Here is a 26843-nt window from a genome sequence, read left to right on the forward strand (position 1 = left end):
AAAACATATCCAGCTGAACCTTTTGTCCTTGGCTGCTAGTAAGCTCCCTGTGCGTTCTGGCTTCCCTTTTTATGATTAATCATCACATTTTAACTTAAGCCATTTTAACCTAAATTCTCTACATATAACACACACCACCTCAAAACCTGTGTAAGTAAGTGATTATTAGATGGGTTACGGAGCATACATTCTTCTCAAAACTGTAACGATTGCTGGGATTTACTGGATGTACCAACTGCTCAACGCGTTGCCTCCTTTCTTCCTTATATTAACGATCAATATTTTTTTTACCGCAGGCACATATGTCTGGTAATCAGTGACGCAGGAGGGCGGTCAGAGATATTCTTTGAACGGCGAAATCCGGAGATGTGTGTGTGTGGGGTGGGGGGGTCTTCCAATAGTCGTGGTTAACTCTGGGTACTGCGACTTTGTTAGTAGGTGGAATGCATTCTTCAGGGCGGAATGCAAAGCGGAGTTGGCAGGGCGATCTGTCTGTTGCCTGTGGAGTGGGTCCCCCTCTCCATGATAATGACAGATCTAAAGGAAAGACGAAAGTCGATACAGCGGTTGCCGAGCCAGTGCAGTAGTTATCAGCCGATGGGATATTGATTACGGATTTTTCCTTGAGCTTTACTCCCACAGCCTTTCCTGTAAAAGCCACAAGCCAACGGAGGTTTGAATCCGTGGTTACCTAGCCCCATGTGCTCGGAACAGTTCGATAGGACATTAGAATTTTGGCACTCGTGAAGGACAGATGTTGGGCTTGGTGTTCAGAGGTTATCTGAGGCACACGCCATAAAGAGCATTGTGTCGCAGTGGTCACTCGTCCCCACTCCCACCCTTCGGCTCTAACAAACTTCAGAGGCCAGAGATGGGAATCCGAAGATAATCCACCTTCTTCTCTTTAGCCGCAGGCAAGATTTGCGCTCTGCTGGGTGACATCCTATATTCCCTCTAACGTTTATAGACTGTACGTGTAAAGCTATCATGTTGTGCATTTTGGTGCTAAATGTATGTGCGCATTGAACCTTTGGGCAAATGCCTAATTTTTTTTCAAGATAGGTTTGGGGCGACCTATAGCTCATGACTTATAAAGGTCTATGACATGTTTTAATAAAATACAAGTATGATTGCATTCTCCGAAGTAGCATCTTGAGGTGAGATGTGATTCTACCTTGTTTTACTTAACTGCCCTGGGTGGGCACTTTCATTTCTTTGGGTGCTGGTCGCAGAACTTGTGTGCTCACGTGCGAACACCTCACAGGGAATGGAGGCGACAACCACCCAGACCTTCATTCTCCAGCGCTGCGTCGAGAAGGGCTTGTTAGAAACGTTTATATGTCATTGTATTACAATGCTCGCGGGGTCTGTAATTCAGATTTTCAGAGAGGAACTGAAAAATGCTTCGCTCACTACAGTTCATATGTTTGTTTGAACCATTAAACAACGAGCCACAAACAGAAAAATATGCAAATAGTTAGTATTCTCCCCTAATAATGACCCCATTTCGCAATCACCGCTGTTATTTTGTAAGCCAAAATTATTAGTTCATCCCAGGGCTTCCAAGGTTGTCTCGCGCACAACAAATGAATTCTACCTGCTTCATTTGAGACCCATTTTCGTGATGTAAAAGGCACTGCTCTATCGTTTCTATCAGCTTCTTGCAATGTGTGTATTGTATTTCTGGGAGCAGGTGAAATGTTCCATTGCACTTGCGGTCACCGGACAGTGCCTATGTGTTCCACACCTTAGGCTATAACGTCAAATAACGTCACTGCTGTCATATCTGTCTTTAACACAATCATTGTGTGTTGTCCGCATCAGCGCCTCCCATTTGTGTCAACGTCACAGTTTATTCCAAATCGGTAGAAATTCTTAGGTAAGAGCTGTGTATCAGAATGGGCATATTGTCGAGTAGTACTACTGGGTTCAAAACGGGATTCTGGCATTGATGCACGCCACCGATCAAAATATTCTTGCTGTAGGAGTGTAGGGGGATCCATTTAACGAGTGAATTCATTGACTCAGCGACCATCATCGAAGCGGTCACTGTTGCAGTGGGCGGTAAAGCAGGAGACAAATTCTCGAAAAATTTACTCGAGAGGAGATGGTGTTCAAAGAAGTCAGCGAGTAGGGTAATAGTCTCCTTATTGTTAATTTGGTGTTGGTTGCCCTTAGAAGAGTGTAGAAGGCAGGTAATGCAGTGCAATGCCGCTATCCATTCCTCTCAGCAAAAGCGTTCACCCTTTGCATTCTAAGGATCTGGATAGGGCAGCAGCAAGAATGGTTGGTCTGTGTCCGCACATATGGCAGAAATGCAAGTTGAAGTGCAGCAGAGCGATTGCCAGAGGGGACACGAGAGTTACAGGAGTATTTGTGACCATAGACAAAAAAGACAAAAGAAGATATAAGAACAGAATAATGAGGTGATGAAATTACACACTCAACTGCACTGCCCAGTCTTTCTCCATAATTATTGAAGCCATGGCTTCCTGTTAAACAGTATCTAAATATAGCCAACGATTTAGCCCACGACCACCAGTGGATATAAATTTCAGATTCTCCCTTCTTTCGCTAAATTAATCCCACCACATCACATTTAGTACATTATCTCAAACACGATTTTTAACCCATGTGCATGTCCTTGTCCTGCGGACATTGTATTCCGGTGGCAACTTCTTCACCCAATCTCTTGATTATGTTTAAATCCTTCTGCCGTCTCCCTGATTTGTCAGCACAACTTGATTTCCACTTCCTTCATAATGTCATAATGTCATAATGTCTAATTCATGTATTCATTAATCTAAATAATTCAAATGCAACACGAGAAAGCGGTTCCATAACCATGGGCTGTTATCGTGTTAAGTTGACCAAACAGCGGCACCTTGGGTTTTCAACGTTCAGAGTACCTTCTCCATTGAAATATTAACTGTGCGCGCTCCCCTTTACTCGTGGCCTTCCACATCCAGAATAGATCAGTGAAAGGGATGAAAAAAAAAAATCATTTAATTCCTCTGCCTTCTCCTTGTATTTTTATTTCTCCATCGACATTTGCTGGAGGTATTACAACGCTTCTCAATTCTTTACAGTCTTTGGTAAATTTAAGAAACTTTTCGCATTATATTTTGTATTGTTTCTACCTCATCTTTGCTCGTCTAATTAATTATTTCATATTCTCCCTTCTGTTAAAGGTTGCGCAATCCTCGATATGCCCACTGATCTCTCCGACAGAGTATGTCATCATCTCTTTTGTCTTCACGTTGGCTTTGACTTCACCTGTCGGATACCGCTTTTACATTTTTACGTCCGAATATTTGTTGTTTATGGTATGTTTTTAATTTCTTGACCTTCGCTGAAAGAGGACGAAAGAAGGGTTTATTAGAGCTGCTAATATCAGGAACCAGGTGGAGGTGAGTGCATTTTAAAACGGAGCTGAGGGCATGTTATGGGTGAAGGATTTTTTTTTTTGTTAACGTTGATATTTCACAACCAAGACGGATTTCACATCCAGGTTAAAGTAATCAATACAAGTAACGATAAAATTATATAAATTAATCCAAGTTATCCAACATTTTATTGTTTTGATATTTTATTATGTTATTACCAAAAAAAGTAATATCGAAACCACTACCTCGAAACAAGCAGTTTGGCCAAACAAATCATGAAAAGCAAAATTTTTCTCAGTGATAAATTGCCGCATCAGTCACACATCTACCTTCCGAACAAATCAAAATGATCCTTCGAGATGTTAAAGGGTCCCACGCTGTTTAATATTTTAAATTCGAATCGGAAATTGAGCATCTAATCTTCTCTAAATTTAACATGAAATAACATCGCGTAGACTCTGAGCAGGTTAGACAGGATAATGTCCCTCCATCGAAGCATGACTGTTCACCTATATATAAGAGGAAAAATGATAATACAGAAAGGTCAAATGCCGGTAAATCTAAGTCGTTCTCAGAAATAACAGTAAACAAAGCTACTAAATCTTTGGTCAAAAATAAATTTAAAAAATGGACCAAAGGATTAAAATGTTACGGGTTAAACTGAAAGGTTCATGCTGGGATTTTAAATAGATATTTAAAAATAAAACGAGGGATAGTTAAAGCGGAGCGGCCAGTTGAGAGAGCTCAGGGTGTGGTAAGAAATTGAGGCTTGGACTCACGAGGCTTCGGCCAGCAGTTGCTGAGGCCGTGCATGTGCCCAGAGAGTTTAGGTCATATATGGATTTAATTTCGGAAGAGTTAATGGAGAGAGGAGCAAGGGCAGTGGGATTCTCCGATTGCAGGCTGAGGTTAATATGGGGATAGCAAAATTGACTAAGATAAATACATATGCAAGATGTGCATCAGTTGCAGCTCTTGGGAGAACGAGCTGGGGAACTGGAGCTGGTGCCGGATGAACTCGGAGAAATCGTGAGCTATAAGGAAGGAGTGGTAGAGAGGAGAATCAGGATGAAATTCACCCCAAATATCGGGATACAGGTTAGGAGAGGGACGTTGAATAGGCAGACAGTCCAGAACACCTATGTGGCCATTCTCCTCAACAATAACTATACTATTTTGGATATTGTTGGGGGAATGATCTATTAGCGACTGGTTGGAGTTGTCACGTCTCCAGAGCCCTTTGACTCCGAAGGGATGTCGGGAGAAGAGGAGATCGACGGTAAATCGGACACGTCGGACAGCCTAGTCGATAGGATGTTCTGTGAAAGGAACCGAGGCTCCGATGGTATGGATGAAGTACTGGATAGGGAGAATGCGGGGTTAGGAAAGAAGAATCTCAAGGGTGGTAATCGCTGGATTGCATCCTGTGCAACGCGCCAGAGAGGGAAGGAAAATAAAGTGACAGATGAATGCATGGAAAATGTTTGTGCAGGGGCACGTTTTCAAATTTGTCGATATTTTGGATCTATTCTGTGGAAGATTTGACCTTTAAAAAAAAGGCCGGGCTGCACCAGAACTTGAAAGTGACCAATATCGAGGCGGGTAGGTTTGCTAGAGTTGGAGGGGAGGTTTTTAACGAGCATGACAAGGGTGCGGGAACGATAACTTGTGAACATAAATTAGGGAAGAAATGAAAAAAAGGTATGATACTTTGGTCAGGATTTTGTGAGGAAAACATAAAAGTGGCAAGAGGGTTCGAAATGAGTCCGTGTCAACACTTGGAGTACAAGGGACACAAAGATGGTCTTGGAGCCTGGATCAGTATGTGAAACTATGATTTCGTGGCTGTTAGAGAGACTTGGCTGGCGGAAAAGAAGAAATGGTTGATGAAGGTAATGGGCATTAGATGTTATATAGGTAATGGGATGAGAGGTGGGAGAAGTGGAATAGCGCTAGTGATGGGCAGCTCACCCTTTTTGAAAGGGAGAAGGCTACAGAAGTCGTGTCAACTGAGTTGGTAGGAATTTAATTTAGAAAAAAAGGACGGTAGTAATCACCATGCTGAGAGTAGGTTATAGACTGCCAAATAGCCCTCGAAACATAGATAAGCAGGCAGATGTTGGAATGGTGCAGGACATACTGGGTTATAGCTATGTTTTGTAATGAAATACATATTTGGAAGAGAAATTGGTAAAATTAGAGTTGGTTGAATAGATTTTAAAAAGATCTTATTTGAAATATTGAAGAATTCATATTCAGTGGACTTTACAGAAACTATGGAGAATGCTATGCACATTTCACAAATAGGTGCTAATTGAAATGACGTCATAAAATGAATAGACAATTGTCTCGGAGACACTGGCTGTTTACAAGGCTTCTGACCTTTCTTCTAAGTGCTCACAGAAATGTCACTTCTTGGTTTTGTTTACCTTAGCCAACAGCTTGACCAAGAAGGATAACTCCTGTTGTTTACTGAAGAAGGAGGGGGTTTTGTGGCAAGTGAGAGAGTCACATGGGCTTTCTGGCAGCTGGAAGTTGGAGAGAAAGGGAGGAGAAACAAGCTCTCTCAGCTTGAGTGTTTGACACTGAAGGGAGCTGAACAGTGTAAGCCAGGAATGTTGTTGAAACAGAAAGCTCCAGAGTGGTGGATGGCAGGAAGTGCTACCTGTTTGATATTTCTCTTGGAATAAGTGAAACAGAAAGGAAATCTGTGCTAGCTGGAAATAAAGAGGTTATCATCTGGACAACCCTCATGGGGATAGTTTTGTCAGCGAGATATTGAGGTGACTAATGTGGTACCTCAGTTGTGGAATTCCTGGAACAACAAATCTCTCTCTGAAATCCCTACGAGAACCTTCCTGAGCAGTAAACATTTACCTTTCCAGCACCAAAGCCTGGTGAACTTTATATATTTTAAATTCTGTCCACAGTATATGAATTGCCTGCAACCAGAGATCTTTGAAGAATGAGAAATGAGATTGAACTGTGAACCAAAGACCTTTTCATAAATTTACACACACATCACGTACATGTGTGCTTAGAATGAGAAGTGGGTTACGTTGGGTTAGTTAAGTAAATAGAGATAAGTTAATGTTCGATTCTATTTTAATGTTTAAAGTTAATTAAAACTACCTTTGTTTAAATAACCATTTGTCGTGTTGAATATCTATTGCTGCTTGGTTTTGGGCTCATAACATTTTATGGGGAAACGTCCAGTCAATTAAACAGGAGGTTTGTGGGTTATTAGTCAATTTGGCTTTTTTTCCAAGCTAATTTAAAGCTTGAGTGTGTTGATATTTTTTTGTCAGACCCATCACCTGCAGAGCTAAAGAGCAGGAGAAAAGAAGAACTGATGTTTATTTCTAAGGCATTAAAACTGACTGAAGCTAAACATTGGATGAGGAAAGTACAAATTCAGAGGATTATCATGAAATATTATTAAGTGAGAGTAAATCTGTTCTGAAAAACTTAGAAGATTTTCCAGAGCATACATCTGGTGAGTTGCAATTGGAATTGTGAAATTAAGGGTGCAAGAGGAAAGAGAGAAACATAATTTTGAGTTTCAGAGACAACAATATGAGACAGAGGAAGGTGAAAAAAGAGGATATAAGAGTTAGAGTTAGTGGAAAGACAGTTTAAAATAGAAAGGATTAAAATTTTGAAAGTTGAAGCTGTAACTCCTGGGGAGAGGTTTCTGCCTTGCAGAGAGATAAATCTAGTGCCTCTCTTTGATGAGGGAAATATAGATACCTATTTTCAGAATTTTGAAAAGGGCGCTGAGAGTTCAAAATGGCCAAAGAATGGTATTTGATGCTCCAAAGTGTATTGAAAGGAAAAGCACAAATCGCATAGCACAGCAAGGGGCAAATTGTGATACTGTTAAGCAAGCTGTATTGAAAGCTTATGAGTTGGTTCCATAAGCATATGGTGACAAATTTAGGAGTTTGATAAAAATATGGAATCAATCTTATATGGATTTTGTTCTGAAGAAATCTATATTGTTTGACAGTTGGTGAACCTCCAGAGGAATAAATAATGATTTTGAAAGATTGAGAGATATGATGTTAATTGAGGAAATTACAAGGTGTGTCCCAAAAGAGATTAAATTATATCTGGATGAGAGAGATGTGATTATGTGGCGTCAGACAGCTAGATTAGCCGACGAATATGCATTGATTCATAAAAGTACATCTCAAAATGGTAGGCATTTTCAAAAAGTTAATGTGGAGCAGATTAATATGGATGTTCAGAGGATTAATATGGAGCAGGATATTAAATCTTAAATTAAGTCTGGAGAGAAGGTTGGAAAGGAAAGAACATCTGGATTTGTATGTCATTTTTGTAAGAAACCTGGTCATGTTATTGCAAATTGTCTAGTATTGGAAAAGAAAAAAAGAAAATAAGGTTTTATCAGAAGCATGTATTCAAACTGTTGAATTTAGGCAGAGCAGATGTTCTAAATCTGATAGGGTGTCATGGATGTTTTCAAACCTTTTGTTTCAGAGGGTTTCATTTCAGTAAAGTTGGGAGAATCACAGGTTCCAGTTAAAATTCTTAGGGATACTGGTTCTGCACAATCACTGTTAGTCCAAGGAGCTTTATCTCTTGATCAAAGAACTGACACATGGAGACAAATTTTATTAAAGGTGTTTGAAATGAAGTGGAGTCGATATCTCTTCACAAAGTAGTGTTAATTTCAGAGTTAGTTAAAAGACCTATTGTGTTAGGCCAAAAATAAGTCTGGAAATCAGTTATTGTTAACAATTATGTGTCGAGCATCACGATTTCCAGAAGCTAGACCATTTAGAAATATTAACCTTAAAACAGTGGTAAAAGGTCTGGAAAGATTTTTCACGGTTTTTGGACTTACTGAAGAAATTCAGTAAAATTGGAGGGAAAGTTACGTCATATTAAGTCACAAGAACAGATGCAGTTGAAGGAATTAATTTTAAAATACACAAATCTGTTTCCTGACGTTCAAAAAAGGTTATCAGTGATTTATCACGATGTGGATGTCAGAGAATCAAGTCCCATTAAACAACACCCTTACAGAATTAAGATTCATAAGAGTAAATTGCTGGATCGGGAGGTGGAATATATTTTGAGAAATGATATTATTAGACCTTCAAACTCAGATTGGAGTTCTCCTTATATTTTGGATCCGAAACCAGATGAAACTGTTAGGTTTTACAGAATACAGGAAGGTTAATTCAGTAACTAAAACAGATGCTTATCCTATTCCAAGAATAAATGACTATATTGATAAAATAGTAAAATCAAAATTTCTTAATGTTGGATTATTGAATGTGTGTGCTTTTAACTGAGAGAGGAAGGAATATTTCAGCTTTTGTAACTCTAATGGTTTATATGAGTATAATGTGTTACCATTTGGGATGAAAAAGGCCCCTGCAACATTCCAGAGGATGATTAATTGTGTAATCCAAACGTTAACACATACAGATGCTTATATTGATGACTTAGTCCCAAAAAGAGACACATGGGAAGGACATTTGAAGGAATTGGACAAATTGTTTGCAAGATTATCCAAAACAAACCTAACTGTTAACTTAGCAAAAAGTGAATTTGCAAGTATCACTGTGAAATACTTGAGTCATGTATTCATCATGTCAAAGTTGCACCAATGCAAGCAAAAGTGAATGTAATTTCTGAGATTCTGACTCCCAATTGCAAGTGAGGAGGTTTTTAGGAATGGTGGGATTGTAATGGAGGATTTAGACTAGCTGATGCAAGAAGGGATGCAGTTGCATCAGAAGGCATAATCTCAATTCCAAGATGAGGCCGAGGATGCATATTTAGTAAACACATCTAAATTCCACCATGGGGCCCAGGATGCAGTTGAATAGGAAGACATTATCTAAATTTACACTATGGGGCCCAGGGATGCATATGAATCAGTAGACATTATCCAACTTGCACCATGAGGCCCAGAGATGCAGTTGTCTTTTGTTGGTCGCAGACTGTCAGGAGACCTTGAAGATAATTAAATCATTTGTTCAAAGACATAAGATCTGAAGTAAACAACTTTTGGGTAATATAAGCTATGGTCCCACTGATGAAGTTAGAGACTCTCCAAGAGGTGGCAACATCTCTCAGCAAGAAGAAGAACTTCAAGATTCCAAACCGACGTCCCGGTCCGGGGAGGTGGAGAAGCTGCTACCGGCGCCCAGACAACCTACTACAAGTGTGCAGTCGTCGCATCGCTTTGGCAGTTGGGACCAGTCCAGGCATTGATAAGTATAATTGGGAAGGGCTTGCATGTTGCAGTGTGAATTCAGCTTTAGATTTAGTAATAAAGACTTGTATAAACTGAACTGCTCTTGGTGTGTGTCTATTTTCTTTTGGTAACTCGAACACTGTGACCAATCTAAAATGAACAAAATGAGAGGTATAAGTTTACCCAAGACAATTGGCGCTGCAAGCAGGGTATCTTGGACACTCTCCATACCTTCCTGTACCATCTCTTCCGTGGCCCCTTGGATTATCACATCATCAATATAATGGTGAATTGAGAGGGAAGGCGATTCTGTTACCGTCTCCAAATCACGGGCAATTAGGCTGTGGCGAATAGTGGGAGAGTGTACATAGCCCTGAGGGAGGCGGGTGAAGGTTTACTGGCGCCCCTTCCAGGTAAAGGCGAACTGATCCTGTGAGACCTAGTCTTTAAGAATACTGAAGAAGGCATTAGCGAGATCAATGACAGCATACCATTTTCCTGAGTTCCCAGTAGCAATGTTTTCAATAAGGGTAACAATGTCCGGAACTGCCAAAACAAGTGGTGGGGCATGTCTGTTCAAAAAACGATAATCAACTGTCATTCTCCAGGAGCCATCCGGCTTCTGGACCGGCCAAACAGGGCTATTAAAGGGTGACGTTGCAGGCCTCACTACCCCTTCTTCTTGCCCAATTAGCGGATTAGTTACGGACAGAACCAATCCCCGTCCAGTGGGTTGGGCAGAACGAACTAATCTGGTATGCATTCTGGCTGTGCTCATCTTTTCATCAGGGCTCCCCCCCATGTTCCCACAGCCTCAAACGCCCTGCATACAAGGCAGAGGCCAGGGCCTGCTGATGAATTACTGGTATAAGTTTACCAAAGACAGGGATTTTATAGAAAGTTCTGCAGGAATTTTGCTCAGGTTGCTCTTCTTTTATCCAAATTTTGAAGAAAGAGGAGAAATTTTTGTGGACTAAATAGTGTCATACAGCTTTAGAAAATGTAAAGGATATGCTATGCTATTATCCTGTGTTAAAATCTGATTTTGATGAACCTTTTTCTGTAGCAGGGGACGCATGAGGGGGCAGCAGGTTCAGTTTTAACGCAAAAACAATGAAATTGAGCATCCAGTTGCCTACTTTTCATGCAGAGTGATCAATTACTCTTAGGATTTTCGAACTTATTCTGACCGGTTTCAGGACCCGCAATCAGAACAATGTGAAGATGGTTTTAATTTCATGTACCAGTTATTTTTGTTGTCCTTTACACATGTATTGACAGGTGATTATTTTCTTTACAGATTCGTCATGTGCAATTTTAATACATTCATAGATTACTTTAAGTAATCTGCCCTCGTAACCACTGAATGTTTCCAGGAACTGCTTCAAGCCACGGGGTTACTTCGATATTTGATAACAGTTGCTGCAGCTAACGTAATGTGAGTGTAAATAGTAATAAGAGCATGGCCTCAGGATCGGAAATATTTCTTCTTCAGAAGCACCAAACAGGAGTTTAGAAAATGCCCATTTCCCTGATTTAACGGCTCAGCGTTCGAAACATTTGAAGAAAGGTGGAGTGGAAATGAATAGAATCATAATGTTTCAACAATTATTTATATACAATTCATCTGTCAGTCATTGGGAAATTATTTACTCTTATTCGGTTTCAGACATCAACCCTCCCCCACCTCTTTCTACATGCATACTCATTTCCTGAATATTGGCAACTCTCCAGTTTAGAATCTCAACCCGAGGATGAGACCAATTCTTCTCGATAAACAATTTAAACAAATGGAATTATGGTCACAGAACCCAGAATATTCTTTAGGTGACAGTAGTATTCTTAGGGGGTCGTTGTGTGTCCAGCAATCATTCACTGGTCAACAAACTTTATATCTGGATTTATTCCACTGTCTTGATTATATTGTACAAAATATTTGACACCTGTCCCGTTTACAGGTCAAGATCTGGAAAGTTAAAATCTCATGCTGTCACTATTTTAAAGATGTTTGAACATTATACAATCAAATAACTGAAAGTAAATTTATATATATATAAAAACAAAAACTAAACCCTCCCCCCTCTTCAGACAGCTCCCTTAAGGGGAGCCAACTATAAAAACAAAAGAGAATATATACAATATTTCAAAGTATTTCCAAATTCATATATTCCGAATAAGAAGACCACATTTTAACAAAAAAGGAATAATTGTCATGCAAGTTACATGTAATTTTTTCCATAGTAATACAAGCTCTCAATTCATTATGCCAACATGCTATATTAGCCTCTACATTATTTTTCCAAGTACTAACTACACATTTTCATGCTACAGCCAACACTAAATGTACAAATGCAATCTGAAACTTATCCAAAGAGACCATATAACCCAACAAAAATTTGATGGGTCTAATGGTTATTTAATTTAGAGTAATTTTTCCAGAACCAACGTAATGTCTTCCCAAAATGGTTGTACTTTAACACAAGACCAAACGGCATGTAAAAATGTTCCAATACATAATCCACATCTAAAACAAGAATTTGAATTACTAAACCCATATTTTTTCAGTTTCTCTGGAGTCAAATATAACTGATGTAAAAAAATATAATTAAACATCCATATCTTACATTTGTCAGTTTAGTTACGCTTTCATAACACATAACTTCCCAATTCTCTTGAGGGATAATATAAGTTAAATCACTTCCCCATTTAGCCCTTGATTTCTCCCATTGCGGTTTATCCATATCTTCTTGTAAAAATTGATATAGATCTGAAATATAACCTTTCTTTGGTATAGAGAAAATCAAAGATTCAAATTTCGTCAACATAGGTAAATTAATCTCTTTACCATAATTATCATTTATCAAAGGTCTGAATTGATAATACACAAAAAACAAATTTACAGATATATCAAATTTCTCCCTCAATTGGTTAAAAGAAAGAAACTGACCTTCTTCAAAACAGTCCTTAACTATTAAGTGTGGAGTTAAGGATGCGAATGTTGTTACAAAGGAAGTAGTGATGGAGAAACTAATGGGACTAAAGCCAGACAAATCACCTGGGCCTGATGATATGCATCCAAGGGTTCTGAAGGAAATGGCAGAAGTTATAGTTGATGCATTAGTGGTCATAGACCAAAATTCCTTGGATTCTGGGCAGGTCCCGGCAGACTGGAAGACAGCAAATGTCACGCCACTTTTTAAGAAGGGATGTAGGCAGAAGACTGGAAATTATCGGCCAATTAGCTTGATGTCGGTAGCTGGAAAAATGTTTGAATCCGTCATGAAAGATGAAATAGTGCAACTTTTGGAACATAAGGGTTCAATCAGGCAGACGCAACGGTTTTAGAAAGGGAAGATCTTGTTTGACAAACTTGTTAGGATTCTTTGAGGATATAATGGGTGCGGTGGATAGAGGGGAACAGGTTGATGTTGTATATTTGGATTTCCAGAAAGTGTTTGATAAGGTGCCTCACAAGACACTTATCAGTAAGTTACAGGAAAGTGGAGTCTTGGGGGAGTATATTGGCCTGGATTGAAAATTGGTTGTCTGACAGGAGGCAGAGAGTTGGGATAAGTGGGAGTTTTTCAGGTTGGGAGAGATTGGTAAGTGGGGTGCCGCAGGGGGCGGTGTTAGGCCCACAACTGTTCATCATTTACATTGATGACTTGGAGGAGGGGACAAAATGTGGTGTAGCCAAGTTTGCAAATGACACCAAATTGAGTTGAAGAGCAAATTGTAATGAGGATGTGGAGAGTCTGCAGAGGGATATAGTTAAGCTGAATGAGTGGGCAAAGGTCTGGCAGATGGAGTACAATGTTAGTAAGTGTGAGGTTATCCACTTTGGCAAGAAAAATAAAAGAGCTGAATATTATTTAAAGGGTGAAAAACTAGAGCACGCTGTTATGCAGAGGTACTTGGGTGTGCTTGTGCATGAATCGCAAAATGTTAGGTTGCAGGTGCAGCAGGTTATTAAGAAGGCAAATGGAATGTTAGCCTTCATCGCTAGAGGAATTGAATTCAGGAGTAGGGAGGTAATGTTGCAACTGAATAGGGTACTAGTGAGACCGCACCTAGAGTACTGTGTCCAGTTCTGGTCTCCATATTTGACGAAGGATATACTGGCTTTGGAGATGGTCCAAAGTAGGTTTACTAGGTTGATCCCTGGGATGAAGGGGTTGACTTATGATGAAAGTTTAAATCATCAAGGATTGTATTCGCTCGAGTTCAGAAGAATGAGAGGAGATCTTATAGAAACATATAGGATTATGAAGGGTATGGATAGGATAGATGTAGGAAGGTTTTTGAACTGGCCGGGGAAACTAAAACCAGAGGACACAGTCTCAAGATTCGGGGGAGTAGATTTAGGACAGAGATGAGGAAAAATACTTTTTCCCAGAGAGCAGTGAATGTTTGGAATTCTCTAACCAGCGAAGTGGTTGAGGCTGCTTCATTAAACATATTTAAAATTCGGTTAGATAAATTTTTACATGATAGAGGAATTAGGGGATATGGGGAGAAGGCAGGTAGGTGGAGTTAGGTCATAAATTAGATCAGCCATGATCTTATTGAATGGCAGAACAGGCTCGATGGGCCATTTTTGGTCTACACCTGTTCCTACTTACTATGTTCCTATCCTCCCTGCTGCTCTGATGGTCCTGTGGATTGACTCCAATCCATTTCTCCGCAAGGACCCGCTCATCCAGTATAGGTTGTACTTGCGTGAACTGTTCCAAGGTCCCTCGGCCTGACGGAGATTGCCGATTCTATCGCTTTTGCTGATTCCAAGCGATCTTAGGCCCTCTGTCCTGTCGGGTCAGTCTGATTTAATGTTTCTCGGTTTTTGTTTGATTTTTAGGAGCTCTGAATGGGAATATTTGATTATCCTCAGCAGAGCTGCTCGCAAAGAGTGGGTGCTGTAAAGGGCCAGCCTGTCTCATTCCTTCATAAGAGATGTAATATTGCACTTTCTCGAGTTCCAACTTTTTGCTATTGATTTATAAAACTTTCATCTGACAAACACTAACTCATACAGTCCTTTTACAGTATGGGAGGACAGTCAGTGTGGGGAAAATTTAACCCACCAATTGCCAGAATTTGCTTTGCTACAGATGCCTCTGTCTTTCTGCAAATTAGCTTCTCTAAATTTCCCTTCCTTTCACATGAAAGTGGTCATCCCGTTCTCATTCCTCGTCTCCAACCAACCACAAAGCCTCAGCAGTCAAGCCCATGACTCTATCCTGACTGAGAACAGCTGGGACATTTTCCTTGTCTTGCAATGTACCCAACCCTCGTGCTTACCCCCTCTCCACTGAAACAATGGAACCCAAAGCATTCAGCTGCCAGTCCTGCTCCTCTTGGTGGGACGCAGAACATTGAGCTGCCAGTCCTGCCCCTCTTGGAGGGACCCAGAACATTTTGTGTGTGTGTGTGTGTGTGTGTGTGTGTGTGTGTGTGTGTGTGTGTGTGTGTGTGTGTGTGTGTGTGTGTGTGTGTGTGTGTGTGTGTGTATACGCATGTGCAGGTTTTGTTTTACAGTGAAAAGTATATACAGATTATATCCAGAACATTTGTACAAAGCACAACATTGACATCAAATGGAAGGAACTTGACAAAATTATCTCACTGATAGAACACGTCCCTGATATAAAAGTACATCTTCCAATTTGCCCCGAGATAGTTGGGGTTGTGTGTGGGTGTTGGGGTGTGTGTGTGTGGAGTTGTGTTGGATTGGGGGTGTGTTTGGGGGCTGCATGTGGGGAATTGGAGGGAATGTGTGAGGGGATGTGTGTGAGGTGTGTGGGTGGGATTGTGTGGTGGTTGTGTGTGGGGTATATGTACGTGGGTGCTTGAGGGTGTATGTGTGTGGGCGTGTGTAAGAAGGGGTGTGAGGGAGGGTGTGTGGGAGGGTGTGGGAGTGAGTTTGTGTGTGTGTGTATGGGGGAGGGTATGGGAGTGGGTGTGTGTGCGTGGGGGAATTTCCTTCTTTACATTTTCCATAAGTGAACAAATATATACAGAACATTTGTATAAAGCACAATATCGACATCAAATGGAAGGAACTCAACAAAATGATCTCACTGATAGAACATGTCCCTGATATAAAAGCACATCTTCCAATTTGGCCTGAAATAGTTGGGGGGACCTTTCCTGAACGGTTTTCAGAACCTTTCGTTCTAAAACCCGACTTCCAGACCCGTATTATATTCGTCCAGGAACAAAGTCCACTTTTAATTTGAGAATCCGGTTCGGAGTCGAGATTAAGGGGAAAGAGTGGAAATAGTTTGTATTGGAGTGTGTGTGTGTGTGTGTGTGTGTGTGTGTGTGTGTGTGTGTGTGTGTGTGTGTGTGTGTGTGTGTGTGTGTGTGTGTGTGTGTGTGTGTGTGTGTGGGGAGGCTTTGTGGGATGTGTATGGGGGTGGGTGTGTGGGGTGTGTGTGTGGGAGGGGTGTGTGTGTTTGTGGTGTGTGTGTGTTGGGTGTGTGTGTGAGGGATGTGTGAGGTGTGTGGGGATTGTGTGTGGGGGGACTTGTGTGTGTGTGGGTGTTTGTGTGTGTGGATTTGTGTGTGGGGGATTTGTGTGTGTGGGGTTATTTGTGTGTGTGTCGGGTTTGTGTGAGTGGGGGTCGGTGTGTGTGTATGGTTTGAGTGTGTGGGGGGCTTGTGTGTGGGGTGCTTTGCGTGTGGTGAGAGGGTGTGTCATTGTGGGGGTGTGTGTCGGGGCTTGTATGTGTGGAGTGTGTGTTTGGGAGTTGTGTATGTTTGGGGCATGTGTGTGGGGGAGGTGTTTGCAGGGTGTGAGTGATGTGTGATTGTGGGGGGATGTGTTGGGGGTGTGTCTGGAGTGTGTATGTGTGTTGCAGTTTTTTTCGGGGGTAAGTGTTTTTCAGTTATTTTTTATTGTTGGTTAAGGGTTTTTAAAGTTAATTATGAAAGATTAGGTGTCATTATGTCAGTTGTAATGAATAGTTTACATTTTGCAACTTTGAATTGTTAAGGGTGGAAATGTGTTATCGATTCTATGAAGAAGCTAAATATTGTAGTTTTGCAATAAACTGATAGAAAGAGAACATATGAAATTGAAAAGAGATTGGGTCGGACATGTAATTTCATCTTTATTGAACTCTCAAGCTAGAGGGGTAGGGATATGAGTTCATCAAAAATACCTGTGCCTGTGGATTCTTTATTGCTGATGCTGGAAGAGGGCTGATTGTTAACTGGCAGATTTTTTCTGAAAGTTGGACTTTAATGGATGTTTATGCACCAAATGAAGATGATCAGACATTTATTTCAGAGACATTTTTAAATTTGCATCAGTCAAATGGAATGTATTGGTCAGAGGAAATTTTCACTGTTGTTTGGATCCTTTGTTGGACAAATCTTCAAGAATTGTTCAAAGAATTAAAATGGCGAAGACTCTTTGAGATGATGAAAGATTTAAATTTGGAAAAGGAAATTGAAGGCTTGGAGAAAAAAAAAATTACGAAACAATTGTACAGATAATTTTATCTAAAGTGAAATTACGTGATAATAATTTACAAACATATAAATATGAGAAAATAATTTTACGGTCTAAACAACATTATTATGAATTGGGAGAAAGTGCAGATAAAGGTGAAAAAGGCTCTATTTCTGATATGCATAGGTTGTTGCCGGAGAAAATGGAAAAAGTAGATATTTATAAAGTTAAAGAGAAATGGGAAAAGAGTTAAATATTGTTTTGACATGGGAGGAATTGTCAAAAATATGTGTTGACAGTGTAACAAAGTTAATTATAGTGTGGTCAAATGTAATTTTTTGCATCAATTATATTTAACCCCTGAGAAACTGAATAGATATGGATTCAGTTTAACAGATTTATGTTTTAGATGTAAAGAGCGGAAAGGTACTTTTGTACATTGAGTTTGGTCATGTAAGGAAATTAAGCATTTTTGGGTGGAAATTATAAAATGTTTGAGGGATTTGTTAAAAATGGATATTCGATTGGATCCAAACATGTGTTTGTTGGGTTATGTTATTGTTCCATTTGTTGATTCAGAAATGGCTAAACCATATTTGGCTTTTTTAAGATTAGGGTTAGCAGTAGCAGTAGCGAGATATGTATAGCTGTCACATGGAAGAATGATGTCCAACTAAACTTGCGAAAATGGCATAATGAATTGCAGTCTTGTGTATATTTAGAATAATTAACATATAATGTGAGAAATAATTGCTCTTTTTTTATTGATATGTGAGGTTTATATTTGGAACACAGGACTATAGAAATTAAATAATTGTATGGTTGGCACACCAATCAGGGAGTATTTGATACATTTTTTGTAAGGTTTTGAGGGAGGGTTTTTTCTTTTTTTGTATTAGTAAGGGGGAGGGGTTGTATTTTATAGTTACTTTATATGTATTTGATTTTCTTTATATAATTTGAAAATATCAAATAAAATTTTCAAAAAAAGAGTGTGTATGTGTGTGTGGGGCATTTGTGTGTTGGGGGTTGTGTGTGGGGACTGTGGGAGGAGCCGTCGCTGATCTCTGAGTCCTCCCCACTGCCGCCGCTGATCCCCGACCCCTCCCCATCGCTGCCTGACCAATTGATTCCTCCAGTCGCTCGAGATTCCAGCCGGCTTCTCTGAGCTGACAGGGTGTCATGGTTGACATAGTGTTAGGGCAATGCCTTTACACGGCCAGTGGTCAGGACTGCACATGAGTTTGAATTCTGGGCTGTCTGTCAGAAATCTTTCATCCTCGTTGCTATCAAGTGGCTTCTGAGTCCAATCTTGCCTTTGAAAATTCTTCTGCATTCAGGACGGTTCGTTCCAGATGGCAGATCAGGCTTGGGTTGGTACGGCCTCTCCTCCCATCTTCTTCTATTTCTGCACATCTGCTGGCTTCAAAGGTTGCTGTTCCCTCTCAGATGATGGTTTGCCAGACCTTCCTGTCCATAGTTTGTCCTCCCTTTGACACATCTTGTTTTTCATTCTGCAGGGTATCTAGCCACCCTCCTCACCAGGCAAGCCTAGTGGGGGAGCAGGTTTAATCGCCGACCACTCGACCATGCGACTGGGTTACATGGTACCAGTGGCACTCAGGCAAGTGACCTGAAACAGATCCTTGTTTACTCTTCACTTCACGTAAAAAGGCTCCCACATACTGTTGCTGACCATGAGTGTGGCCAACATGCCTTTGTTGAAGAGTCTCAGGATCCATATGCACTTTTCAGTTCATCTAACACTAGAAGGGGCGGCTCATAGTTGTTTCCTTGATGCAGAGTTGAAGGGTTTCCTGAGGGTGATGAATGACGTGTTCAAAGGTTGGAGCTGTTCACTATATTTTTCTTGGAGTTGTCTAATTTTTAGATGTTGGCACAAATCTTGCTTGAACTTTGTTGAGATCCTCCAGGACTGGATGTAGAAATATCTGAACATGTTGATTGTATTTCCAAGTGTCGCTGCCTTATTGACTGTTGGTCCTGCTACCAACTTGACTTCCAGCACAAGTTGTTGTCCTCCCTTCTGCACTTTACGAATCTACAAGCAGCGTAAACAAAAGTCATTCAAGGGAAGAGATGAACGTAATTTTAAACAAGATCACGCGAAGTCTTTAGCACAAAATGATTTGCACTTTTTGATAGAGAATCTGAGACAATAGAAATCCTTTAATTCCCTCTTCCTATATCCCTCCCCCTTCCTCGAGAACTCTCCCTCCCTCTCCTCGCCCTCTCCTTCACCCCACCCTCTCCTGCACCCTCCACCGCCCCCACCCCTCCCCCTCCCCCGAGTGAGGTGCTGGATTTTGGGGGGGGTTAAATGCAAGAGGAAAGTATAGCATTGATGGAGAGAAGGATTTTGAGTTGAATGCTCATAGCTCCCTGAAAGAGACAAGACAGTGGAGAGGATGGTAAAGAAACATCCAGCCTGCTGGATGTCGTAATTTGGGGCACTGAATGTAAAAATTGGTGAGTCAAATTGCAGCTGTCTAAACTTTTGGGTCAGCCCCATTTGGAATATTACATAGTGTTCTGGTCTCTGAATTTCAGGAAGGATGTCAAAGCATTGTTGAGGGTTCAGAAGAGGTCACCAGGAAGTTGCCTAGATTGAAGAGGTTTGGATTGAATTGTTTTTGCTGAGGGAAGTATATAAAATTGCAAATAATATCTTTGGACGACTGTTGACATGCATGCTTGAGAGGTGGCTTCAGATAGTGGTTTTATGGATGAAAGGATGGGAAATACTATATTCCTTGACGAATCAGTGTTGGACTCATTAATTTTAAAAAAATCGAGATTTGGAAGTAGACGCAACAATGTCTAAATTTGCATCAAATAGTGCAGATTTTGCCAAAATGGATGAGAGCCTGTTCGTGCTGGCGGAGGGATCAGTAAGTTCTGAGTCACAAAGGGGATAAGTGTTAAAAAATGATCAAAGGGAAAGATGTTTTTACTCTGAGATTCAAAGTTTGAATTCACGCCTGTGAACCGACTTTCAGGATCAAATTTGAGGGATAATGAGGGATATATTTACATGGTCAAAGTGTAGAATTAATGGCCATCCATGTACAGAGCAGGCATGGTACAATGGGCCAAATGGCCTTCTTCTCTGCTGTGTCTATTCTGTGATTCAGTTAGGGGAGATATTCCACAGTATAATGGTGATGGTGAAAGCTACACTATTCGATCTCATTTCAATTTCCAGAACAGCAACTTGGAATCATGGTCAAAACACTTCAGTCCGTGAGTCAAATGTTCTTCCTTTGATGAATGGGAACAACAGTCTTGTATTTCCAAACTACGGTTACTAGGGGAGATGGGGTCCTATCGGGTGACATAATGGCACAACCAGTAGTGTGCCACTCTCTCAGTGATCCACATTCGTTCCCATTCTCCAGTCCTTCTCATCTTCAAAGACATGCCTATGCTGGATGGAAGGGGATTAGATTGCTGTATATTACCCTGATGTTGGTGGCAGGTTTGCGATTGGGGTGAGTTAGAACATACATAGACTGTAGAACACTACAGCATAGTTCAGGGCCCTACAGCCCTTGATGTTGTGCAGACCCAAACATTCCTTCCTAAAACAAAGTACAAAACCCTTCCTACCACATCACCCTCTATTTAAATGTTCCCAATGTTTCAGCTTCCACCACCATCTCCGGCAAGTTGTTTTAGGAAACAAAACCACCCCGATATGTAACATAAACTCCCCTCCCTTAACTTTGTACATATAATCTCTGATGTTTGCTGGCTGTCCACCCGATCTGTGCCTCTCATAATCTTCTAGACCTCTATCAAGTCTCCTCTAATCCTACATTCCAAAGAGAAAAGTCCCAGCTCTGCGAATCTTGCCTCATAAGACTTGTTTCCCAATCCAGGCAGCATCCTGGTCAATCTCCTCTGCCCCCTCTCCATTGCTTCCACATCCTTCCTATAATGTGGTGACCAGAACTGAACCTAATACACTAAGTGAGTCATGCCAAAGATTTGTAGAGTTGCAACATGACCTCTCTACTCCTGAATTCAAACCCCTTATTAAGGAATCTCAGCACACCATAGGCCTTCTTAACTCTCCTATCAAACTGTGGGGCAACCTTGAGAGATGTGTAGATTTGCAACCCAAGGTTCCTCTGTTCATCCACACTCTTAAGTAACCGACCATTAACTCTGGACTAAGCCTTCTGGTTTGTCCTTCTAAAATGCATCAACTCTCACTTATCTGGATTGAAATCCATCTGCCACTTTTCTGCCTAACTCTGCATCCCATCTTTATCATTTTGTAACCTTCAACAGCCTTCATCTCCATCCATAACTCCTCCAATCCAACCTCCGTCTCATCCGAAAACTTACTGATCTATCCATCCGCCTCTTCGTGCAGGTCATTTATGAAAATCACAAAGAACAGGGGTTCCCAGAACAGATCCCTGCGGCCCCTCCACCAGTCCCCAACCTCCAGGCAGAATCCTTTCCTTCCACTATTACTGTCTGGTCTTCTCACATTTCAGCTTTTATTTCATGCAGGTAATTTTCCACTCATCCCATGACTCATGACTTTCTGCAGGTATCTCTCGTGGCCGACCTTCTAAAATCCTTGCTAAAATCCACGTCCACCACATCTAGCACCCTACCCTCATTAATTTCTTTTGTGACCTCCTTAAAAGACTCAGTTAGATTTATGAGACCAAGCTTGCCTTCACAAAGACATGATGACTATCCTTGTGTAGACTATATTTCTCTAGATGTTCATTGATCCCATCCTTAAGAATCCCTTTCATTAGTTCACACACCAATAACATAAGACTCACCGGTCTAAAATTCCCAGGATTCTCCCTACTACCTTTTTTAAACAAGGGGACTACATTTACCATTCTCCAATCCACCCGAGTCACGCTGCCATCTCCCCCACCCATCCAAGTCGTGCTGCCGTCTTTCTCTTGTCACCCACCCATTGAGCTGCCGTCTCTCTCCCAGCTCGCCCGCCAGAGTCACGCTGACATCTCTCTCCCCCCACCCGCCCAAGTCATGCTGCCATCTCTCTCTCCCCCTTCCCACACAAGTCACTCTATCATCTATCTCTATCTTTCTCTCTCCACAGTACAAGCACCAGGAAAAAAAATGCTGGATTTTGGAGCTTTCTGGATTTTAGATGTCTGGAGCAAGGAATGTTTACCTCTGTTCCCTCCTGTGGACCTCATCCCTACTCTTATCGATGTCATTGTTCCACGACATCCAGTTGCTTGCCCTCCCTTCCAGAATGCTGTGATCTTGATCTGAATCGTCCCTGACCCTGGCACCTGGGAGATAACATTCCATCTGGGAGCCTCTATCTTATTTACAGAACTTCCTATCCACTTGTCTAACCAACAAGTCCCCAATCACCATTGCTCTCTTCCTCTTCCCACTCCTCCCTTCTGAGCCAGGGGTGCCAACCACTGTGCCGGAGAAATGGCCACCTCGACTTGTCCCTGGCAGGTCGTTATCACACTCCCCCCACTTTCTACATGATCTAAAACAGAATACTTGTTGAGGGGTACAGCCACAGGGTGCTTTGAAAGGAAAGGGTTATGGGGCTAGTGGGGCAATAGAGCTGGGGTATTTTGATAGCAAGCATTGAATTGATGGGCCAATTTGTCACAAACAGATTTCTCTGTTTCCCCCTTCCCCTCATCACCAGCCATCTGTCCACCATTCATCGTCACATGATCAAAATAACCAACAGGGAGACAGAACTGGCCATGGGCCAGCCAATAGAAAGCACAAATGCTCAGCACAGATACAGTACCCCGTGGGGACATTACAAGACCAACACAAGTGCTTGATATTACAGATGAAGCATTTTGTTAAAGAGTCAAACTTGATATGCAGTGGCCAATGAGCCATTAAGCTGAGTTGGCTTAAGCCCAGTGGCCGGGAAGGAGGGTGAGCCAGCAGGTGATGGGACGTCGAGCGCCCAGGCAGGAGCAGAATCTTTCAAACCCAAAAAGTTGAATCCACACCTCAAAGTTTATCGACGCCTTTTCGACCCCCTATGATTTTTCAACCCCTTGGATCTTCCCATTGACCCACCCACTCCCCACCCCACCCCCACCAGGGGTCAATATTGATTACTTAGGAGACCCCTAATATGTTATTTAACATAACTTAATGTCACTTTATTCGATTCAGCATAGAGTGGAACAGGGAGTCAAGGTTACAGGGGCTTTACTAAAGCTCAGCCTGGATTGGTAGTTAATTCGCCACAGTTGACATGGTGTTGCAGTCATGCTCCAATCTTCGATTATGCCTGGATGCAGCAAGCATGGATAATTGCTGTTGATTTGCCACAACCTACTTTTTATACACTTGTGGATTCATAAAACTATGTAGCAGCTTTTATCTTTTTCAAACTTCTAACATGCAAGGGAAAGCTTTAATAGTAATAACCCATTTGCTTGTTTCAGATGGTGAAGTGAAACACCATTCACATGATTCTGTGCATTTCTAAATGGCACAATGGGGAAGTAGTGAAATAAAATTGCATGAGTGGTTGCAATTGCTTTGGATGAGATCTTAAACCACATCCTATCTGGTTTGTTAAAGAACATACAAGATTCTATCATACAATAAATTCTGTTCTTTACCAGGCCTTGGGCCTAGTCAGTTCGAGCAGCAAGTCGGAGGAGGTGGCAACCAGAGTTCGGGCAGTAATCGGAGGAGGAGCGAGGTGAGAGTGACGGGTTAAATTGGTCAAGGGCCAATAAAGGGAGGGTAAGGCAAAGGAGCGGCTAGCAAGGAGTGATCCAGTGAGGGAGTGGCCTGGTGAACGAATGGGGCTTCGAGGCTTTGGCTCGAGAGGCTGAGGTCGAGAAGAGACTGGGGTCGAGCATCTCTGGATTAAGGTAAGACTGTATATTTGCCACATATTATCTTTTTGTTATTTTCTCTTTCTAAGGTGAGGGGAAGAGAGAAGGGATGAGTGTGAGAGCAGTTTTCTCTGCTCAGTGTCAGATGTGGGGGGGGTCCTGGAGTCTTATAGCCTCCCAGACATCCACGATTACACTAGGTGTACTGAGCTGTAGCATCTCAGGGATTGTGTTAAGGAACTCGCTCTGGTCAGGGAGAGTGAGGCCGTCATAGATAGGAGCTATAGCCAGGTGGTCTTAGCAGGGCCACAGGAGGAGGATCAGTGGGTTACAGTTAGGAGAGGGAAAAGGGAAGAGACAGATACAGGAGCGGGCCCCTGCGACTGAAGCCCTCAACAATTGGTACTCCTCCTTGAGTATCGTTGTGGGGGCATTCAGGCTGGGGAAGGAATCAGTGGCTGTATCTCTGGCACAAGGTCAGCCTCCGTTGCCCAAAAGGGTAGGGAAAGAAAGAGGAGGGTGATAGTTATAGGGGATTCAATGGTCAGGAGGACAGATAGGGGATGCTGTGGATACCATTAAAGAAACAGGATGGTAGTTTGTCTCCCTGGTGCCAGAGTCTGGGATGTAACTTCTCGTGTCATTGGAGAACAAGTTGGATAGGTGCATGGATGTCAAGGGACTGGTCAGGGAGTGGGAAAGTAGGACTAGAGGAGCTCACTGAAATAGGTGCAGACTAGAGGGGCCGAGATGGCCTGTATTCGGACTGTAATTGTCCCGGTCAATATTTATCTTGCAATCAACATTATAAGTGCCAGGTAAAAGTAAACCTTTGAGGTCTTCCTCTTGGACATTTTTCTGTTCCAACTTCCTCTTCTCCTCTGATGCTCCCTGATGCAAACGCTGAAATCTCTGTTCAATGGTAGCTAAAAGGAACACGAGGTTCAGTAACACATACATTTAAAAGTGTCTTCAAAGATTTACCACAAGGTTCCAGTGTTTTCATCAAAACAAACACATTTTTTGTTTTGGAGAAAGGCGAACTGTGGGTTTAGTAATATTTAAAGCAACGCAGAACAGAAGATGACGAGGGAAAAGTAGGAGAAAAAGGGTGGTCAAGGAATGAAAAAAGTTTGGAGGGAATCAACGTGAAATAGCAGATGAGTGAAATGAGGAACAGTGAAAAGGAAGGGACATTTGCAAAAGGAGTTGGAGAGAAAGAGAAGGACAGTCGTGCAACTCTTTGTTGAAAACATGTTGACTTCAAGGCCTTTTACTCATCGGGAGGAGCAGGTGAAGTGGGATGCACCACTCGAGCAAACATTTCATTCAATAAATACACATTTTGCAATACTATTGAGATTCTGGCATACGAGTCTGAACTACTCACAACAATTCAGTGGAGAAAGTTCTATTGAACTTTCTTAAATACTGTATTTTATTCAAACATTTATTTGAATGTACACAGTTCTTTAGTCAATGATCATTCCATTTATTTTAGAGTTTTCAGAGCAGTTTATGAAATGATATGCTATTTAGGACGTGCTTGGTAAAGATGATTCAACATTCGAAATCCAATCAATTGCAAGAAATATTTTAGAATGGTTCAAAGAGGTTGGTGGATCCCAACTGGTAATTTGCATATATTGAAAATGTCTAATTTGCCAGCAGGAAGTATCACTTTTATCTGTTGTAATTAGAGAACCACCTTTTGAACTAAGCAGCAAATGTTGAAATGGTACCTGTGGTCTTTCGAAGCTGAAGTACATTTGGAACAACGTCATTGCTCAAGGACAGCAGGCACTTTGCTGCTTCCTGTAACTTTTCAAGAGCATCTTCATGTTCAGAAATTTCTTCATGAAGGACCTGTGATTTCATAATGACACAATGACTCATCCACAATAAAACTGAGATTTCTTTCTGTAGATCTTAGATTCGCCGAGGCCTTGGTTAATTTCGATATTGTCTTGGTGTCAAGGAGATAACAGCCTGTCAAGACGATTCTCTAAAATTATCATAAATACCAACAACTCTCTGGCCTGCTTTGGGGAGAGGAGGCGAACATTTTCAAGGACCCAATAACCACAGGATATTGGGATTTTCTCAAACAACCAGATCAAACATTTTATTGATCTTTACTCATTAATGCTTCTACGTTTTTAATATGCCTGATGTTTGTGTATTTTCTGATGCTGTTGAGCTCATCATCTTTATCTCATCTACATCTCTTGGCTGGCCCTGAAATCCCCTTGCAAACCATCAGGATCACAAGAAAATGTTTAAAAATGTTACGATAGCTGGCATACATGGAGTATTTGAAGCTTAGATTCACATCACCATTGGTAAAAATAATGCTGAAGTATTCATTTGGCTTTTCACCACTAATGGACACAGATTTGACTGCAGAAGGTTATTCTGCATTATTGTTTTTCTGCCCATCTACCTTTACTCCGGGTGTCCCCTCTCCCCAATCCGTCATCCTTCATTGGCAAATATGTGTTCTCCCTCAGCAATCCAACCCGATGTCAACTCCTATTTCCACTTGAGCACTTAATGGCCCACAACTTTTCTCCATGACCATCAATCCCAAGCCATTTACTGCAATAAATGGTCCGCCTTTTCTCTGACTGCATGAGCAGAATTGCTCTCCACATCAATAAAGCCAAACGGGAACTACTGATTTGTCTTTCTGATGCATATTCCAATTCCTTAAACATCAACTCCTGTGATCATGATGCCATTAGTTTCATTCAGGATGGAGAAGGATAGGTCTGGGCCTCGGGTTTAGATTCTAAATTGGAGAAAGGCCAATATTGAGGAAATGAGGAAGGGTCGAGTAGATGTGGTCTGGGAAAAGTATGTGCGAGGTCAGTGGAAGACCTATAAAGGTGACATTTGGA

General features: G+C 41.4%; 1 protein-coding gene and 1 long non-coding RNA gene across 2 annotated transcripts; one reads left to right on the forward strand and one right to left on the reverse strand.

Moving 5' to 3' along the window:
• The first annotated feature begins 363 nt into the window (after positions 1-363).
• Positions 364-12237, forward strand: LOC138749672 (uncharacterized). The gene is made up of 3 exons (XR_011348818.1): positions 364-970; positions 3192-3410; positions 10922-12237. It is a non-coding gene; the product is annotated as an uncharacterized lncRNA (long non-coding RNA).
• LOC138749671 (microtubule-actin cross-linking factor 1-like) lies at positions 11763-26843 on the reverse strand. Its single transcript, XM_069911391.1, has 3 exons — positions 25686-26843; positions 24774-24869; positions 11763-19139 (listed from the first exon to the last, which is right to left on the reverse strand). The coding sequence occupies exons 1-3, from the start codon at positions 25837-25839 to the stop codon at positions 19132-19134; spliced, it is 258 nt and encodes an 85-aa protein (XP_069767492.1). The 5' UTR covers positions 25840-26843; the 3' UTR covers positions 11763-19131.

This window comes from Narcine bancroftii, chromosome 14 (genome assembly GCF_036971445.1).
Source record: "Narcine bancroftii isolate sNarBan1 chromosome 14, sNarBan1.hap1, whole genome shotgun sequence".
In the NCBI taxonomy this organism is placed as follows: Eukaryota; Metazoa; Chordata; class Chondrichthyes; order Torpediniformes; family Narcinidae; genus Narcine; species Narcine bancroftii.

Excerpts from the sequence above, each read along its gene's own strand:
- LOC138749671 (XM_069911391.1), bottom strand. The coding sequence starts at position 25,839 with ATGAGTCATTGTGTCATTATGAAATCACAGGTCCTTCATGAAGAAATT. Across the intron at positions 24,870-25,685 it reads TCAGCTTCGAAAGACCACAG|CTACCATTGAACAGAGATTT; the intron begins GTACCATTTCAA and ends TGTTCCTTTTAG.